The sequence below is a fragment of the Coregonus clupeaformis genome, chromosome 18, assembly GCF_020615455.1.
Source record: "Coregonus clupeaformis isolate EN_2021a chromosome 18, ASM2061545v1, whole genome shotgun sequence".
In the NCBI taxonomy this organism is placed as follows: domain Eukaryota; kingdom Metazoa; phylum Chordata; class Actinopteri; order Salmoniformes; family Salmonidae; genus Coregonus; species Coregonus clupeaformis.
In genome coordinates this window covers 23,585,130-23,601,343 of record NC_059209.1, presented here as the reverse complement: position 1 = coordinate 23,601,343, position 16,214 = coordinate 23,585,130, and the positions used below count along the sequence as shown (strand labels likewise).

The window sequence follows — 16,214 nt, the reverse complement described above, 5'->3', positions numbered from 1 at the left end:
GTTGGAAGGTGGACCTTCGCCCCAGTCTGAGGTCCTGAGTGCTCTGAAGTACGTTTTCATCAAGGATCTCTCTGTACTTTGCTCCGTTCATCTTTCCCTCGATCCTGACTAGTCTCCCAGTCCCTGCTTCTGAAAAACATCCTCACAGCATGATGCTGCCACCACCATGCTTCACTGTAGAGATGGTGCCAGGTTTCCTCCAGACGTGACACTTGGCATTCAGGCCAAATAATTCAATATTGGTTTCATTAGACCAGAGAATCTTGTCCTTTAGGTGCTTTTTGGCAAACTCCAAGTGGGCTGTCATGTGCATTTTACTGATGAGTGGCTTCCATCTGGCCACTCTACTATAAAGGCCTGATTGGTGGAGTGCTGCAGAGATAGGTGTCATTCTGGAAGGTTCTCCCATCTCCACAGAGGAACTCTGGAGCTCTGTCAGAGTGAACATCGGGTTCTTGGTCACCTCCCTGACCAAGGCCATCTCCCCAGATTGCTCAGTTTGGCTGGGTGGCCAGCTCTAGGACAATTCCTTCGACCTCATGGCTTGGTTTTTGCTCTGACATGCACTGTCAACTGTGGGACCTTATATAGACAGGTGTGTGCTTTTCCAAATTATGTCCAATCAATTGAATTTACCACAGGTGGACTCCAAGTTGTAGAAACATCTCAAGGATGATCAATGGAAAAGTCTCATAGCAAAGGGTCTGAATACTTATGTAAATAAGGTATTTTTTGTATTATTTTATATTTAATTTCCCAACATATTTAAAAACCTGTTTTCGCTTTGTCATTATGGGGTAATGTGTGTAGATTGATGGGGGAAATGTAATACATTTTAGAACAAGCCTGTAACATAACAAAATGTGGAAAAAGTCAAGGGGTCTGAATCCTTTCCGAATGCACTGTATGTCACCCATTGAGCCTGTTTGGGATGCTCTGGATCGACGTGTACGACAGCGTGTTCCAGTTCTCGCCAATTTCCAGCAACTTCGACACAGCCATTGAAGAGGAGTGGTACAACATTCCACAGTTCACACTCAACAGCCTGATCAACTCTATGCGAAGGAGATGTGTCGCGCTGCATGAGGCAAATGGTGGTAACACCAGATACTGACTGGTTTTCTTATCCATGCCTTTACATTTTTCGTTAAGATATCTGTGACCAACAGATGCATATCTGCATTACTGGTCATCTGAAATCCATAGATTAGGGCCAAATTAATTAATTTCAATTGACTGATTTCCTTATATGAACTGTAACGTAGTAAAATCTTTAAAATTGTTGCATTTATATTTTTGTTCAGTGTAGTATGACTTTGCTTATAAATGATTCTATGTAGTGCTTATGAATCCTTTATGAATGTTCTATAAAACCTGTATAAATTGTTTGTCTAAAGTGGGTCCTAATCTCATGCTATTCTCTCCTCTCTGTGTCTCTCTCACCTGTCTCCCCAGAGGATGGGCTGTAGCTACTTCCTGTGCACCATCCTGCTCTTCGTGGCCGTCCTCCTGGCCATCACGGCAACCGGTACCATCCTACTCATGAACCACTACCAAGCCCCGCCCCCCGGCACCAATGACGGCCCCCCACTCATCTCAACCAACCACGACGAGGTTAACGCCCTGGTGACGGTCGAGCGGGGCGATGGTTCGCACATCAACATCTTCATCGACCCCAACTGCCCAGACTACAACAACAACTTCCTGCGGCTGGAGGGCGTGCAGACGTCGCTGCTCCACTCGCTAACTGACCATGACACGGACCTGAAGTCAGTGAAGGGCCAGGAACGGGCCCTGCTGGTAAAGCTGGCTGAGGAGGTGGCCAAGCTATCGGGCCACGCCAACCAGCTCAAGTTGGAGTACGAATCTCTGAGGCGAGGCCAGGGGAACCTGGGTCAAGAGCTCACCACTCTGCAGACGGAGCAAGGCCGACTTATCAAGGTTAGAGGCCCTCCCTATAGGCCCCAAAGCCCCATTCCACCACTGACCCAGTGAAAGTGAGAGATAAATGGTTTCTTTGCTTAGTGTTTTTCATCCAAAGATACTTCCACAGCTCTCCCATTTTTTATTTTTTTCTAGCTGAGTATGTTCTGTACTGGAGGAAGCCAGGTTAATTACTGTGCTCAATGGCATACAGTAACTGCACTATTCTCCACCTGAATTTCAGGGCACCAACCTTCTGGTAGCTATGTATGTAGGCCTACCATTTAATGCTTGGCTCTACTGCTGCATAAACTGATGAAACCCATATACGCTGAGTGTACAAATCATTAACACCTGCTCTTTCCATGACAGACTGACCACGTGAATCCAGGTGAAAGCTATGATCCCTTATTGATGTCATTTGTTAAATCCACTTCAAGTCAGTGTAGATGAAGGGGATGAGACAGGTTATAGAAGGCTTTTTAAGCCTTGAGAATTGAGACATGGATTGTATGTGTGCCATTCAGAGGGTGAATGGGCAAGACAAAATATTTCAGTGCCTTTGAATGGGGTATGGTAGTAGGTGCCAGGCGCACTGGTTTGTGTCAAGAACTGCAACGCTGCTAGGTTTATCACGCTCAACAGTTTCTCCTGTGTATCAAGAATGGTCCACCACACAAAGGACATCCAGACAACTTTACACAACTGTGGGAAGCATTGGAGTCAACATGGGCCAGCATCCCTTTGGAACGCTTTCGACACCTTGTAGAGTCCATGCTCAGATGAATTGAGGCTGTTCTGAGGACGGGGGGTGGGTGGAACTCAATATTAGGAAGGTGTTCCTAATGTTTGGTATACTCAGTGTATAGCTTATGAAGATTTTTGGCTTGAATAATAACATGAATGTTGATCTCCTGGCCCTCTCACGGTTCCTACTACAATCAAGCTTCACCGGACTAGATTAACCTACAAGAAAAGTGTTCCCGTGTTTAGGCAAGTTGGTTGGTTCAAATCACAAGCCTCATGTTCTCCAACACTTAGAGGTCAACCTGGTATTGTCCGTTCAGCTCTTTTGACTTGAACAGTTGCTTTTTTCCCTGCAGCACTTAATTCAAAGTCACGAATTAGATCAATTCTGAGCGTGGTAAGAATGAGATGAGTTGTTTTCACATAATCTGCCATATCGCACTGGCAGCCTCACAGCGAGAGGAGTTACTTCTCAAATATTAACATTTGTCGAAGGCACACATACACACACACACACACACACACACACACACACACACACACACACACACACACACACACACACACACATACAATACATACACACAATTATTACTGTGAGTTTCTTGCTAAAACAAAATACACCATTGTAATCTAATTAGATGGATGGAATGTTGGAACATGACTAACGAAATTACAGTTAATGAAAATGTACGCTTAATCCAGTATAAACTAATGTATAGAATTTATTACACAAGACAAATTCTACAGCACAATGGCAGAGTCATGTCTTAAGAGTAAAACTAACAATGACTCAATAATCCATGCCTTCTGGGAATGCTATAAAGTCAAAAAAGTATGGCCGGAGTCAGAAAGTTGGCTGTCAGAAGTATTACAATGTAAATGTACTTTTAATCTGTCTGTCTGCATATTTCAAGATATGGCATATGAGGGTGCAGTGAGATACCCGATGGGTTGGACGATACTTTTCTTTTCAATCATCTTGAAAAAACATATACTTAAAAACTGGAAATCAACCAATCCTCCATCGTTAACACAATGGAAAGGTTAAATGCTTTATTATCTAAATGTTGAAAGTGCGTGGGCAACGGAGAGAAACAAAATGGTGCAGTTTGAGGCCATGTGGCGGAGAGTGATATGAGCGCTGGAGAAGGGAGTATCAACAGGTAGGTCTGGGCAGGGGTGATGTTTGGATGTTTTTTTTTTTTTTTAAGTATTCTGATTAGTCCTGGATCAGGGAGACAATAACACTCTCTGTACACATTTAACTTAACATATACTAGGGTGTCCACCAATGTTCCCTCAAATTGTTTTCAGCACTGAGCAAATTTCAGGTCTGCTGAGCGCTAACTTCAACATTGTGAAAATTCTGTGGAACTACCGGCGTGCGTTAACTGTGAACACTGAGGCTGTACCCGCTTTAAGTTACAGTTTTAACAGTGGCCAAAGTGGGAGTTTATAGGTTTCTTTCCTTAGTAGTGTTTTTAATCCAAAGCGACTTCCACAGCTCTTTGTGGCTATTTTATCATAATGTAGGCCTTCCAGAGTGGCCTACCATCAAAAACAATGGAGACAAATGTATTGCTACTGACAGCTGTTCTGTCAGTAGCAGCTAATGTGTGGTGTTCAATGTAGGCCTACATTCCATGAGACTTTTGAAAAAAACATGCAGGGCTTGACATAAACCTGTTTATCGACTTGTCCTTCAGACAAGGAGGTGACTGAAAATGTGGTTTGATCCACTTTACAAAATAATATTAATTATTATTCCCATACCATTATTAGAGAGAAACAGGCAAATTATGCTACCCTCTGCCTATTGGCAACTTAGCTTATTCAAGACTCAAAATACAACACTGCCCCTTTAAGACATATTACCTCGACTAACCTGTACCTGGCACATTGGCATTGTTGGTTAAGGGCTTTCAAGTAAGCATTTCACAATAAGGTCTACACCTGTTGTATTCGGCGCATGTGACGAATAAAATTAGATTTGATAAAAAAAGCTCTTTACCTGACTCGCTTTTTAAAGATGGCTAGAAAGGCACACATTTTGTGCTCTTGTAGGAAGCAACCACTCCCCCATTGTTGACTACATTTTAAATTTTAGTAATTTAGCAGACGCTCTTATCCAGAGCGACTTACAGTTAGTGAGTGCATACATTTTTTCATACTGGCCCCCCGTGGGAAACGAACCCACAACCCTGGCGTTGCAAGCGACATGCTCTACAAACTGAGCTACAGGGGACTACAATGACTGGAAATGAGCTATAACTAGGCTAATAACTCACTAACTAGCAAAGAATATGAACAAAATGTGCACAGGTGGCTACAATCAGCTCTCGCTTTGATATCAAAACAAGCGCATCTACTCGCGACTGCTAATGCTATAAACACAGTGAATGGCACAGATCCATATATGGCAATGGTTATTTGCATATACAGCGCATTCGGGAAGTATTCAGACCTCTTGACTTTTTCCACATTTTGTTACGTTACAGCCATATTCTAAAATTGATTAAATCCTTTTTCCCCCTCATCAATCTACACACAATACCCCATAATGACGAAGCAAAAACAGGTTTTAAGACATTTTTGCAAATGTATTAAAAATAAAAAAAACGGACATATCACATTTACATAAGTATTCAGACCTTTACTCAGCACTTTGTTGAAGCGCCTTTGGCAGCGATTACAGCCTCGAGTGTTCTTGGGTATGTCGCTACAAGCTTGGCACAGCTGTGTTTGGGGAGCTTCTCCCATTCTTCTCTGCAGATCCTCTCAAGTTCTGTCAGGTTGGATGGGGAGCGTCACTGCACAACGATTTTCAGGTCTCTCCAGAGATACTCGATCGGGTTCAAGTCCGGGCTGTGACTGGGCCACTCAAGGACATTCAGAGACTTGTCCCAAAGCCATTCCTGTGTTGTCTTGGCTGTGTGCTTAGGGTCGATGTCCTGTTGGAAGGTGAACTTTCGTCCCAGCCTGAGGTCCTGAGCGCTATGGAGCAGGTTTTCATCAAGGATCTCTTTGTACATTGCTCCGTTCATCTTTCCCTCGATCCTGACTAGTCTCCCAGTCCCTGCTGCTGAAAAACATCCCCCCCACAGCATGATGCTGCCACCACCATGCTTCACAGTAGGGATAGTGCCATGTTTCCTCCAGACGTGACGCTTGGCATTTAGGCCAAACAGTTCAATCTTGGTTTCATCAGACCAGAGAATCTTGTTTCTCATGGTCTGAGAGTCCTTTAGGTGCATTTTGGCAAACTCCAAGTGGGCTGTCTTGTGCCTTTTACTGAGGAGTGGCTTCCGTCTGGCCACTCCACCTTAACGGACTGATTGGTGGAGTGCTGCAGAGATGGTTGTCCTTCTGGAAGGTTCTCCCATCTCCACAGAGGAACTCTGGAGCTCTGTCAGAGTGACCATTGGGTTCTTGGTCACCTCCCTGACCAAGACCCTTCTCCCCCAATTGCTCAGTTTGGCCGGGCGGCCAGCTCTAGGAAGAGTCTTGGTGGTTCCAAACTTCTTCCATTTAAGAATGATGGAGGCCAATGTGTTCTTGGGGACCTTCAATGCTGCAGACATGTTTTGGTACCCTCCCCTGATCTGTGCCTTGACATGATCCTGTCTCGGATCTCATGGCTTGGTTTTTGCTTTGACATGCAGTGTCAACTGTGGGACCTTATATAGACCGGTGAGTGCCTTTCCAAATCATGTCCAATCAATTGAATTTACCACAGCTGGACTTCAGTCAAGTTGTAGAAACATCAAGGATGATCAATGGAAACAGGATGCACCTGTAAGACATGAAGGTCTGTCAATACGGAACATTTCAAGAACTTTGAAAGTTTCTTCAAGTGTAGTCGCAGAAACCATCAAGCGCTATGATGAAACTGGCTCTCATGAGGACTGCCACAGGAATGGAAGACCCAGAGTTACCTCTGCTGCAGAGGATACGTTTATTAGAGTTACCAGCCTCAGAAATTGCAGCCCAAATAAATGCTTCACAGAGTTCAAGTAACAGACACATCTCAACATCAACTGTTCAAAGGAGACTGTGTGAATCAGGCCTTCATGGTCGAATTGCTACAAAGAAAACACAAAAGGACACCAATAATAAGAAGAGACTTGCTTGGGCCAAGAAACACGAGCAATGGACATTAGACCGGTGGAAATTTGTCCTTTTTGGTTCCAACCGTCGTGGCTTTGTGAGACGCGGTGTGGGTGAACGGATGATCTCTGCATGTGTATTTCACACTGTAAAGCATGGAGGAGGAGGTGTTATGGTGTGGGAGTGCTTTGCTGGTGACACTGTCTGTGATTAATTTAGAATTCAAGGCACACTTAACCAGCATGGCTACCACAGCATTCAGCAGTGATACACCATCCCATCTGGTTTGGGCTTAGTGGGACTATCATTTGTTTTTCAACAGGACAATGACCGAAAACACACCTCCAGGCTGTGTAAGGGCTATTTTACCAAGAAGGAGAGTGATGGAGTGCTGCATCAGATTACCTGGCCTCCACAATCCCCCGACCTCACCCCAATTGAGATGGTTTGGGATGAGTCAGACCGCAGAGTGAAGGAAAAGCAGCCAACAAGTGCTCAGCATATGTAGGAACTCCTTCAAGACTGTTGGAAAATAATTCCAGGTGAAGCTGGTTGAGAGAATGCCAAGAGTGTGCAAAGCTGTCATCAAGGCAAAGGGTGGCTATTTGAAGAATCTCAAATATAAAATATATTTTCATTTGTTTAACACTTTTTTGGTTACTATATGATTCCATATGTGTTATTTAATAGTTTTGATGTCTTCACTATTATTCTACAATGTAGAAAATAGTACAAATAAAGAAATGAGTAGCTGTGTCCAAACGTTTGACTGGTACTGTATGTATCCATGTCTTTCTGCAGGGAGACATAAAAATTGCAAATAATAACAATCAATAATGATGATAGTACGTGAATGCATAATTATGTTATCAAATGCTTTAATATTAATATATTGTAATATGAATATACAATTAATAAACAAATCAATAGCAATAGGCAAAATTAATAGGTGATTAAGCTATCCATTATAGCACTTGGATTTTTGAAAGATGGGACAATCTCCACTTTTTTTCACAAATATTTTTCTTAATATTAAAGGGGAATGGAAACACTTCAGGAAGTAAAGCTGAGCAAAGAGATGTATTCAATCCACTAATACTAAACATGTGCTTGTAACATAGAAACATCAATATTTTTTGTATTTTGATCATGAACAAAGTTTATTAGAGGTGTATGTGTAGCGCCATCTTCAATTTCCTTAGTAACGACTGACACCAATGCTTCATTGGTAGGAGCGAGCAAATTGTTATCTCATTATCTCCATGTAAAATACATTTCCATCAATATTTAGATTTTAAAAATCCCAGTGTATTGCATGATTGTGCATCCCTTTGATGTTTGAAAACAATGTTAATGGTTGGATAACACTTTTACATGATCTGATGTGGTCAGAGGGTTCACACTGTCAGCATGTTCCTACATCCTCTTCTGTTAATTGCATGCAGTTTCATAATGTTTTCTCCTTTGTTCTTGGATTTACAACAATTTCTAACTATAAATCGTAGGTAACAGAGGCCCTGTCGGATGTACCGAAAATACATATAATTTAATTCTCATGCTTTGTCTGTTGTATAAATGTATTAACTTTTTGTTGGAAATTAATAATCATGTTCATGGCAAACAACTGTAGATATAAGTTACCTTATAAAAAAACAATGGAAATAACACTTTCAAAAAATAGGGCCTAAAATTATAACCCTAATGCTGTTTTACAAAATGAACTCAAACTATATCTAAACAGTATGTTTTCTAGAATAATGTTGATGTATATTTTAGAACATGCTATTACATAGTATATGAAGTGTGAATGACAACTAACATTTTGTTTTGTTTTCAGATAATCATGCATTTACTTCCCAATAGGGCCTCTTTGAAAACCTCTCTTAGCCCTAACCATAACTAGCCCTGACTGCACCAAGCAGACACGGTCACAAATACAAAAATAGGTTACATCCTGAAACCTTTTCACTAAGCAACACACTTGTATCTATAACTTATAACAGCATCAGACATTTTTACTGTGAAATTGTAAGGTTATTGATACGGCAAATGGCCGTGAAATGCTTACTTACAAGCCCTTAACCAACAATGCAGTTCAAGAAATAGAGTAAAATATTTACTAAATAAACGAAAGTAAAAAATTAAATATAAATAGTCGTGCCCTCTTCATGACTGTCTTGGTGTGTTTGGACCATGATAGTTTGTTGGTGATGTGGACACCAAGGCACTTGAAACTCTCGACCCGCTCAACTACAGCCCTGTCAATGTTAATGGGGGCCTGTTCGGCCCTCCTTTTCCTGAAGTCCACAATCAGCTCCTTTGTCTTGCTCACATTGAGGGAGAGGTTGTTGTCCTGGCACCACACTGCCAGGTCTCTGACCTCCTCCCTATAGGCTGTCTCATCGCAAACGTAATGATGGTGTTGGAGTCGTGCTTGGCCACGCAGTCATGGGTGAACAGGGAGTACAGGAGGGGACTAAGCACGCACCCCTGAGGGGCCCCAGGATTGAGGATCAGCGTGGCAGACATATGGTTGCCTACCCTTACCACCTGGGGGCGGCCCGTCAGGATGTCCAGGATCCAGTTTCAGAGGGATTTGTTTAGTCCCAGGGTCCTTAGCTTAGTGATGAGCTTTGAGGGCCCTATGGTGTTGAACGCTGAGCTGTAGTCAATGAACAGCATTCAGGGCGGTAGTCATTTAGGCAGGTCCAAATCGCCATACCACTTTGTGCAAAGTCAACTTGCAGTGCCTTTGGCACTGCAGCCAAAGGCATTGACCTACACTCTTCTCCTTTGCAGGGTATTATAACTCTAATAAGTACAGTGTGCATGCACAATGATTTGGCTGTGGACTAATGCACTCTAGAAATACAGTCCTTTAAAATGTCAGATTTCCTGCCACAAATCCTCTATGAGATGAACCCTGACTGTACTAAGCAGACAAGGCTGCAAGTACAAAAATAGGTTACATCCTGAAACCTTTTCACTAAGCAACTACACACTTGTATCTATAACTTATAACCGCATCAGATATTTTTACTGTGGAATTTTAAGGTTATTGATACGGCAAATGGCCCTTCAAAATGTTCCATTCATCCGTATAGAACAACCCCTGATCTCTGTGTAAAATATGAAGACTTAGTAGTAGAGACATGCGCTTTCGATATATCAACTGGGAACTTGACCTGAAAAGGTGTTTTAAAGTAGCTTAACTATATCTCTTTATAAGCTCAAGACATGTTAAAAAATCTACAGATTACTGGTCCAAATCACCATACCACTTTGTGCAAAGTCAATTTAGGCACTGCAGCCCAAGCCTTTGACCTACACTCTTCTCCTTTGCAATGTATTATAACTAATAAATACAGTATGCATGCATGTACTTATTAGAGGCTTGTAGGTGTGTTTCTGCATTTGGTTAATGATGTTTGTCCCACATGAGACACTGTAGATGCAGAAGCCTATTTTACTTTCTCCAAAAAAATCAAGGAATCTGTAATTAATTTTGACATTTTTGCAGAGCATGTTTTAGTTGTGTAATTTTACATCTAACTAAGGTGTTTGGTGCAGTATTTCTCAAGTTAAAAAAAGTGTGATGTGTTGTCTTATGTAAACAAAGTCGGAGCTGCTGGGCAGATCTGTCTCACTGTCTATGCTATTGGATAGAGAGTATTCACCGAAGCTGTTCACCCCATGTTTGTGGGCAAATGGGCATCGTCAAATCAAAACCCAACCTTCATTTACCCGTTGGGATGCACCGATGTTCCAAACTCCATTTTAAACGAGATTGACTTTATGACCAAAATTATCCTATTTACACTTTGTAGTCAATTTTGACACTAGAATAACTGTTTCTGACTCGAATCGATGCCACATATGCTGTTTTTAAAGGGATTTGTTGCTTTTTAAAGGACTATTTCTGGAGTCCATTAGTCCACAGCCAAATAATTTTGCATGCACACTGCACTTATTAGAGTGATAATACCTTGCAAAGGAGAAGAGTGTTGCAAATGAGAAGAGTGTACAGTGCCTTTGGAAATTATTCACACCCCTTGACTTTTTCCGCATTTTGTTGTGTTACAGCCTGAATTTAAAATTGATTAAATTGAGATTGTGTCACTGGCTTACACACAATACCCCATAATGTAAAAGTGGACACTTGGTGTTCCATGGCCGAGCAGCTGCACACAAGCCTAAGATCACCATGTGCAATGCCAAGCGTTGGCTGGAGTGGTGTAAAGCTCACCGCCATTGGACTCTGGAGCAGTGGAAATGTGTCTCTGGAGTGATGAATCACGCTTCACCATCTGGCTTCACCATCACGCTTCACCAAATCTGGGTTTGGCAGATGACAGGAGAATGCTACCTGCCTGAATGCATAGTGCCAACTGTAAAGCAGATAACAAGCCAGGCCAAACAGCCCTACATCAGTGCCCGACGTCATTAATGCTCTCCTGGCTGAATGGAAGCAAGTGCCCCCGCAGCAATGTTCCAACATCTAGTGGAAAGCCTTCCCAGAAGAGTGGAGGCTGTTATAGCAGCAAAGGGGGGCCCAACTCCATCTTAATCCCCATTATTTTGTTCTCAACTGGCTTACCTGGTTAAATAAAGGTGAAATAAATAAAATAAAAACATTTTTGGAATTAGATTTTCGACGAGCAGGTGTCCACATACTTTTGGTCATGTAGTGTATGTATCATGTTTTCATATGGTTTGACACCAGAAAATTATGCTCATTAATGTACGCAGAGGTTATGGTCTCAGTAAATTCAGTAAATTCTCCTACCGATGATGCAACAATGTTGATGATGCAACAATTCCAATATGGCGATTTACAGTTAGTGAGCTAGTGTTCTAAAGACTAGTGTTTCCATTCCCCTTTAACAACATTTGAAATATATATTTTGATAGACCAAAGTATCAGCTATCACACCATGTAAAGGAACAAACTCCTAATTATTGTTATTTTTTCTTCATAAAATGCAAGTAACTGAATTAATGTAAACTCCATCAGACACCATAATAGGCATTTCATTTGTACATTTATTGTCCATTTATTATCCAATAAGTGTTTAAAGGCTTTGATTGTTTAATTCTAACATTAGATTATTCAAATATGTAATATACATCTCCAAACCTTTTTGTTTTATTTTTTTGCGCAATAAAATTCTCCAAGGCTAATTTTGTTAGCATTTGGCATGTTTTTCTAGATTCGGAACATAAAACAACATTTAAAAAGCAAACATTATCCCTTAGACCTAGCACAGGAAATACTTCAATAGTTGAACCATACAGTACCCGTCAAAGGTTTGGACACACCTACATCAAAACTATGAAATAACACATATGGAATCATCTAGTAAACATCTAGTAAACAAAAAAGTGTTAAACAAATCCAAATATATTTTAGATTCTTCAAAGTAGCCACCCTTTGCACAGGTCCTAATCCAGGCACTTGTCATCTCCCGTCTGGATTACTGCAACTCGCTGTTGGCTGGGCTCCCTGCCTGTGCCATTAAACCCCTACAACTTATCCAGAACGCTGCAGCCCGTCTGGTGTTCAATCTTCCCAAGTTTTCTCATGTCACCCCGCTCCTCCGCACACTCCACTGGTTCCAGTTGAAGCTTGCATCTACTACAAAACCATGGTGCTTGCCTACGGAGCTGTGAGGGGAACGGCACCTCCTTACCTTCAGGCTCTGATCAGACCCTACACCCAAACGAGGGCACTACGTTCATCCACCTCTGGGGTGCTAGCCCCCCTACCACTACGGAAGCACAGTTCCCGCTCAGCCCAGTCAAAGCTATTCGCTGCTCTGGCACCCCAATGGTGGAACAAGCACCCCCACGACGCCAGGACAGCGGAGTTACTGACCCCTTCCGGAGACACTTGAAACTCTACCTCTTTAAGGAATACCTGGAATAGTATAACAGTAATCGCTGCAGAATTCTGTGGTAGCCATGCTGGTTAAATGTGCCTTGAATTCTTAATAAATCACTGTCTGTGTCACCAGCAAAGCACCCCCACACCATCACACCACCTCCTCCATGCTTCACGGTGGGAACCACACATGCAGAGATAATCCGTTCACCTACTCTGTCTCACAAAGACAATGCGGTTTGAACCACAAATCTCAAATTTGAACTCATCAGACCAAAGGACAGATTTCCACCGGTCTAATGTCCATTGCTCGTTTTTCTTGGCCCAAGTAAGTCTCTTCTTCTTATTGGTGTCCTTTAGTAGTGGTTTCTTTGCAGCAATTCGACCATGAAGGCCTGATTCACGCAGTCTCCTCTGAACAGTTGATGTTGAGATGTGTCTGTTACTTGAACTCTGTGAAGCATTTATTTGGGCGGCAATCTGAGGTGCAGTTAACTCTAATGAACTTATCCTCTGCAGCAGAGGTACCTCTGGGTCTTCTTTTCCTGTGGCGGTCGTCATGAGAGCCAATTTCATCATAGCGCCTGATGGTTTTTGCGACTGCACTTGAAGAAACTTTGAAAGTTCTTGAAATGTTCCGGATTGACTGACCTTCATGTCTTAAAGTAATGATGGACTGTCGTTTCTCTTTGCTTATTTGAGCTGTTCTTGCCATAATATGGACTTGGTCTTTTACCAAATAGGGCTATCTTCTGTATACCACCCCTACCTTGTCACAACACAACTGATTGGCTCAAACGCATTAAGAATGAAATAAATTCCACAAATTAACTTTTAAGAAGGCACACGTGTTAATTGAAATGCATTCCAGGTGACTACCTCATGAAGCTGGTTGAGAGAATGCCAAGCGTGTGCAAAGCTGTCATCAAGGCAAAGGGTAACAACTCCATGTAGCCAGTGGTTAAAATTGGGATTTGGGAGGCCTAATATACTGGCCTAAATATATACTGACAAAAGCACATATCACAGCATACTATAGGTCGCGGAGTGATCTACAATTTTGGGGGGGAGAATGACCGTGAGAATGTCAGTTCTGGTGACTTTTTAAAAGGACATCCTACTCCAAAATGAATTAAAATATAATTTCCCCCTTCAGAAATGAGCCCAATATAACTTATTAATCCATATTATTAGGCAGGCGTGCTATTTAGCAATAATTATTATCACCTGATGTAGCCCACCTGATGCAGCATATTGTCTATAAATAGGCTGAGGGTTGCCCATGTACCCCATTGGACTACTCATTAGCTAGATCACCAACTCTACAGTCTAAACATGAGGTTATCTTGCTGCTAGCAACATATTGATGACTTGAATGTCGCCCCCCAAAAAAACGTTCCACTGGCACTCAACCAAACAAGGATCATGTACTGTAAATAACCTGTTTCACCTGATCCGTGTTACATTTAGCCCCGGTCTTCGATATGCATTCAACGCCATTGGCAGCCTCTAATGCGTGTAAACCATGCCGTTGCTAAAAACTCAGGATCTAAAATGGTGCATTTAACCTACACTACCATTCAAAAGTTTGGGGTCACTTAGAAATGTCCTTGTTTTCGAGAGAAAAGCAATTTTTTTGTCCATTCAAATAACATCAAATTGATCAGAAATACAGTGTAGAAATTGTTAATGTTGTAAATGGCTATTGTAGCTGGAAACGGCTGATTTTTAATGGAATATCTACATATGCGTACAGAGGCCCATTATCAGCAACCATCAGTCCTGTGTTCCAATGGCATGTTGTGTTTGCTAATCCAAGTTTATCATTTTGAAAGGCTAATTGATCATTAGAAAACCCTTTTGCAATTATGTTAGCACAGCTGAAAACTGTTGTGCTGATTAAAGAAGCAATACAACTGGCCTTCTTGAGACTAGTTGAGTATCTGGAGCATCAGCAATTGTGGGTTTGATTACAGAATAAAAATGACCAGAAACAAATAACTTTCTTCTGAAACTCGTCAGTCTATTCTTGTTCTGAGAAATTAAGGCTATTCCATGCGAGAAATTGCCAAGCAACTGAAGATCTCGTACAACGCTGTGTACTACTCTCTTCACAGAACAGCGCAAACTGGCTCTAACCAGAATAGAAAGAGGAGTTGGAGGCCCTGGTGCACAACTGAGCAAGAGGACATGAAAATCATAATCAATCAATATATATGTGAAAATCCATTTGCAATTTAAAACCATTTATTATTTTTGTGTTTTAATGCTGCCCTTTACATTCACTGAAACACCAAAAAGTGTTTTCACAACACTCTTAAAAACTCAATTATTCATATTGAAGAACCACTTTAGGTGATTCAGAGTACTTCCATTCCAAAGCAACACGTTTTCAAGATCCATTCAACGGTAACTAGAGCCTAAATTTCACCAGAGTACTGAGTACTGTATGCCATGATGCAGACAATAACCATAATCCATAGCCCAGTTGTCAAAGCTATCAAGGTCTGCCAGAGGAAAAAAAACATTTGTATCTCCTCTCATACCTCTCTACCTTTTTGCCAACTCCCTCAACTTCTGTAATATTGGATTCAACTATAGTAAATAATGAAAAAATAGATCTACTTTCCTAACCTACTGTATTTTATACCCTGTGTCAGGGATAATTACAACAGCTAAGTAGGTCATAAGGAGAGTGTGAGGTATAGAGGCTTTGAAAGTGGATTTGCAGGAGATCACCTTTAGACAGTTGTGGTAGAAGTGGATGGTGTCCGAGTCTGGTCTAGTGGTAGTTCTGCTGACTACAGACCATATCCCCCAGGGGTTCTAAACATGTTTTAGCCATTCCCATCTGACTGCTCCCCTATATCTGTCTCCCTGTCTCCTTTCTACTAGACTGTCCTAAATAATGAAATATGAAAGGGATTGGGATTCCAAAAGGAGAGGGGGTGGTGCTGTTAACTACCTTGATTCCCACTATGAATTCAAAGTCCTGCAAGAGCCCTGATGCCTACGGTCACTTCATTATCAAAGTGACCTCATTAGAATGATCACTACAGGCAATAGATACCCGGTCCGTTGCTACAGTGTTACATTCCATCAGGGATGTGGTGATTATAGCCTCTGTCACAGAAACAACCATTTCTGCCCTCGCTAAGTCATTGGAATCAAGAAGAAGGCTTGACTCATCTTGACTCATCTGTCACCTTAGCCGTTAAATGAACACCAGTTGGCACTTCTCCCCCTCCCCTGTCCCTCTCCTGTCTCCAAGTGGCATCTGCTCACTGACAGCCAGCCAAACACTGCTGCACAGTCACATTTACATTCACACAATGAGTGTCGGAGACACAGAGCCTAAGCTGTAAGAACACTGTCAGGCAAAATGTACATTTAGAGAGTAGAGCCAAGGCCTTCTCCTTCAGACAAGGTAGCAGGTAAAAGTGAGGAGTGTAGTTGTGCTTTCCAGGCAGTGCTTTCTGGGGAGCCATTTGACAGTGTTGATAATAGTACCCGGAGGGAGATAAGAAAAACGTTTCGGAGGAAAGAAGAGAGA

The 16,214-nt window shown here is 41.9% G+C and overlaps 1 protein-coding gene across 2 annotated transcripts in view; it reads left to right on the top strand.

Moving 5' to 3' along the window:
* The window catches only part of LOC121550950 (fibrinogen C domain-containing protein 1-like), a 188,879-nt gene that overhangs the window by 59,482 nt on the left and 113,183 nt on the right, over positions 1 to 16,214 (top strand). For both annotated transcript variants that reach the window (XM_041863415.2, XM_045226822.1), the window contains one exon: positions 1,456 to 1,941. In XM_041863415.2, the coding sequence (XP_041719349.1) occupies positions 1,456 to 1,941 (486 nt within the window). The remainder of the gene's footprint in view (positions 1 to 1,455; positions 1,942 to 16,214) is intronic.